The sequence below is a fragment of the Formica exsecta genome, unplaced genomic scaffold, assembly GCF_003651465.1.
Source record: "Formica exsecta isolate Colony F162 unplaced genomic scaffold, ASM365146v1 scaffold2, whole genome shotgun sequence".
In the NCBI taxonomy this organism is placed as follows: Eukaryota; Metazoa; Arthropoda; class Insecta; order Hymenoptera; family Formicidae; genus Formica; species Formica exsecta.
Window position 1 is genome coordinate 3,322,054 of NW_021849297.1, and position 3,664 is coordinate 3,325,717.

The 3,664-nt window shown below is 27.1% G+C and overlaps 1 protein-coding gene across 1 annotated transcript in view; it reads right to left on the reverse strand.

The window, feature by feature from the left end:
* LOC115234268 (piwi-like protein Siwi) overlaps positions 1–2,370 on the reverse strand; it is a 13,636-nt gene extending 11,266 nt beyond the window's left edge. The window contains exons 1-2 of the mRNA XM_029805215.1: positions 2,212–2,370; positions 777–871 (exon numbers count right to left, since the gene is read on the reverse strand). Of these exons, the coding sequence (XP_029661075.1) occupies positions 777–869 (93 nt within the window). The 5' untranslated portion in view covers positions 870–871; positions 2,212–2,370. The remainder of the gene's footprint in view (positions 1–776; positions 872–2,211) is intronic.
* Between the last annotated feature and the right edge of the window lie 1,294 nt (positions 2,371–3,664).

Here is a 3,664-nt window from a genome sequence, read left to right on the forward strand (position 1 = left end):
TATGATTCTAATGCGCTCTCTCTCTCTTATAAACAATAAATAATAATTTTATTAAAGACTTCTTTAAGAATTTAATTGTTTCTAATAAATATATAAAATTATGGTTAAAAAAGATAATTATTTTAAAAAATTGATGAATTAAATTAAAATATCAGTGAAATGTAAATAATGTAAATATATTATGAATTGAATAACAATACTTTAGAAAATACTTTAGAAAATATTTTAATATATCCATCAATAACTAATTAATATATAATATTTAGTTGTAGGAATTAAATAAGTATAAAAAATGCAAATTGTACAGTTAAAATTTATAATTTTACTTTATTTTTTAGAAATAAAACTTGGAAAAAAATGTAATGGTTTCTTTCTTCTGTTACTTTTAACCATAGACATAGTATATCTAAACCGAGCGTTTGCCTTTATTTAAGGAGTGGGGGTAAAGATACACGTAGAAAAGGACATACTCTATTTCGTCCCCCTTGCGTTCTTTCTCGCTCGCACAGAGCATAGCGCTCTCTTTCGTCATGCTACGTGCGAGCGAGAGAGAACGCAAGGGGCACGAAACAGAGTATGTCCTTTTCTACGTGCACCTCGGCTCCCACTCCTCAACACTCGGTCTAGATATACTATGGCTGCGGTCCAAAATACGCTCACAGCGCTCATACTACTGAAAATCTATAGTTTACGTCACGTGCACTATAGCTGGCAGCGCGCTTATAGCGCTGTGAGCGTATTTCGGACCGCAGCCTAAGTCTATGCTTTTAACTTACTGATTCTGATGACCTAGAATAAGGTTTCTTTCTATATCCACTACTAGTTGATGGCTCAGAGGGATCAAAACCTCTATCTCCTTGTCTGGACATATCTAAAATTTAATAATTTTGTAATAAAAATAAAAATATAAAATAAGATGTTCCTAAAATAACTTAACTCACATATTATTTTTATCCTGATTTAAATAAATAAGATAGATATATTTAAAAATGTGATTAAAATATATCAAAATTTTCATTTTTTTATAAAGTAGATAATTTCCTGAATATTTGGAGCTATATAAAATGCTTTTTATACATCCTAAGTGTCTATAGAAAGATATTAAATGTAAAAAAATGGCATCAAAGCTTTTGAAATATTCTTTTATAAGGTCATGTTTTTTGTTACCTTTTTCTTTATTGACATTTTACTAAAAAAATATTGCTCTAATTATTATCATTTTTAAAATCTGTTCAAAAATAAATAAACCAGATAAAATTTATCTGTTTAAAAAAAAATGTAATATTATCAGATTACAAACTAATTTGCTAAAATTAACCTTATTCAAATTATAATTAAAATTCAAGAAGTTTATTCAGCAAATTCCAAATGTATGAAAAATTTATTCACCAAATATATGAGAAAAAAGTAAAAAAAAATTATTTATATATGCTAAGAATTATTTGTAAATGATGAATATGGGAGTGTTGTGAATAAAGAATATAAAGATAGATTTGCTACATTTTTTCGCAACTGTATCTTTTAAAGCAGCATTTATTTGAGCAGAATATTCTATCATACTTTGATATCATATATATATATATAATTTTTATCTTATGTGTGGTTACTATATTCTGCAGCTAAAAAAATATCTATTTATATACATCTTTGAGTCAATTTATATGATCTTACGCACAAGATTTTCTATAGATTTGATAAAATTCTAATCTGTCTCTAATTTTCAATGTAATTTTATAAGTGAAAAACAAAAAACATTTTTCTTTCTCATCTTTATAGTATATAGAGGCTATTCTTAATATATATTTTTCTCTATATACATATACAAATTATATAAAAAAAATATTTTTGAAAAATTTTCTTGTAATACAACTATGTATACACATGCACATTTCCATAAAATTAATTTAAATTAACTAAGATTTTAATATATTTTCTCGTTTTTAGCGATAGAATAAGAAACCAAAATATATAAATGGAATATTTGCTAACTCAATTCCCAAACATACACCATCAATACGCCTTTTGTTTCGTTTTTTCTTATTTGTTGTAAATTTAGTATGTCCTTAGCAGTACGCGCCTTTTGTTTGCTTACACAGCCAGGCACGTGCGTCTAAGCAACTTCATAACATTGTCACAATATTAAACATAAAGATAACTAAAAACTTTCAATCTCGGGAATTATATCAGTTATTCATATATCCGGATACTTACTTGATATCTTTGCACGATTTCAGATCTATTACTTTTAACAACTGGACCGTTTCTACAGAGTACGTTGCAAGAATCCGTGACTATCCACGAATATCACTTGTATCGAAGTGTGAAGTGGTTATCGGCGTCAGCTTCACCAAACTCAAGGCTTCACTCGACAGATAAACGTCTTTTATTACGCTTTCTCTTTCGTGACCAATCACGTATCACAGAAGAAAGACGCTATTGGTCGTATTTTCGAATAAGTTAAAATAATGTACAACATATTGAAACGGAATAATTTTCATAGCATTGGATATAATATTACTTGCACAAAGTACACATATTAATATATTGCAAGAAACTGAAAAAAATATATGAGAAGAAGAAAATCAAGAGTGTAGTAAAATAGATAAACAGCGCGGCTAATGCGATATGAATTGACGAATCAATGAGCAGCACTTTTGCGCGCTAAATAGACTCGAACGTATAGTACACAAGAATATCCTTTAATGGCTGCGGTCGGAAAGACGCTAGAAATGCTTCGAAGCGTTTGATTGACCAATCAGGACAAAGAGAGTAAAGATTTCTTTATTCTAATTGGTTAATGCAATGCTTCGAAGCATTTCTAGCGTCTTCTCGACCGTAGCCAATGTAAAGTTGATTCCATATAAATTTTATGTCTGTTAAAAGGAAAAATCCGCTTTTGGATATCGAAATCCAATAATGATCAGACATCATGTATAAATATAACCAAAAAACAATTCGTAGAATAAAAACTGAAAGATGCTTTGAGAAAAACGTTTCAGTCTTTTTATCTTATAAAGAAATATGTAGAGAATCATTACTTGTATAGAGAATCAATTACACTGTGTAAGTATAAGTACTAATTATTTAAGTTATCTATATAACAATATTATATATATAATAGCAAAATATGTAATGGAAAATAGTCTTTTATATATATAATGTACACATGTATGTATATATTTCAACATAATTGGTACAATATTGATATAAGTATAATATATATGATTTATATAAGTATAATATATACGATTTATATATCTATAATTCATCATATGTCTGTATATATATATATATATGAATATAGATATATAATGATGAATTATAGATATATAAATCAGAAAAAAAAATAAATTTTTTTCTTCCAAAAAGAATTTGCTTTGCACAAAATAAGTGTATGCTATCATCGAATAGATTCTGTTGTAATTGACACACCATTTAAGTACTAGAATATATAACTTATATATTACTGTTAAAAGTTTATTCTAGACATGTGTCACTTCGAGACATGTCATATTATGTAAAATGGATTGCTATATGTATGTACATATAGACATCGTGCATTTTCTCTTTGAATATTATTAAAGACGATACTAAAATAATAGCATTTTTCTAAATAGTGGTTCATCAATTTTTGAGTTACATATGATCAAGAATGAGAATTTTT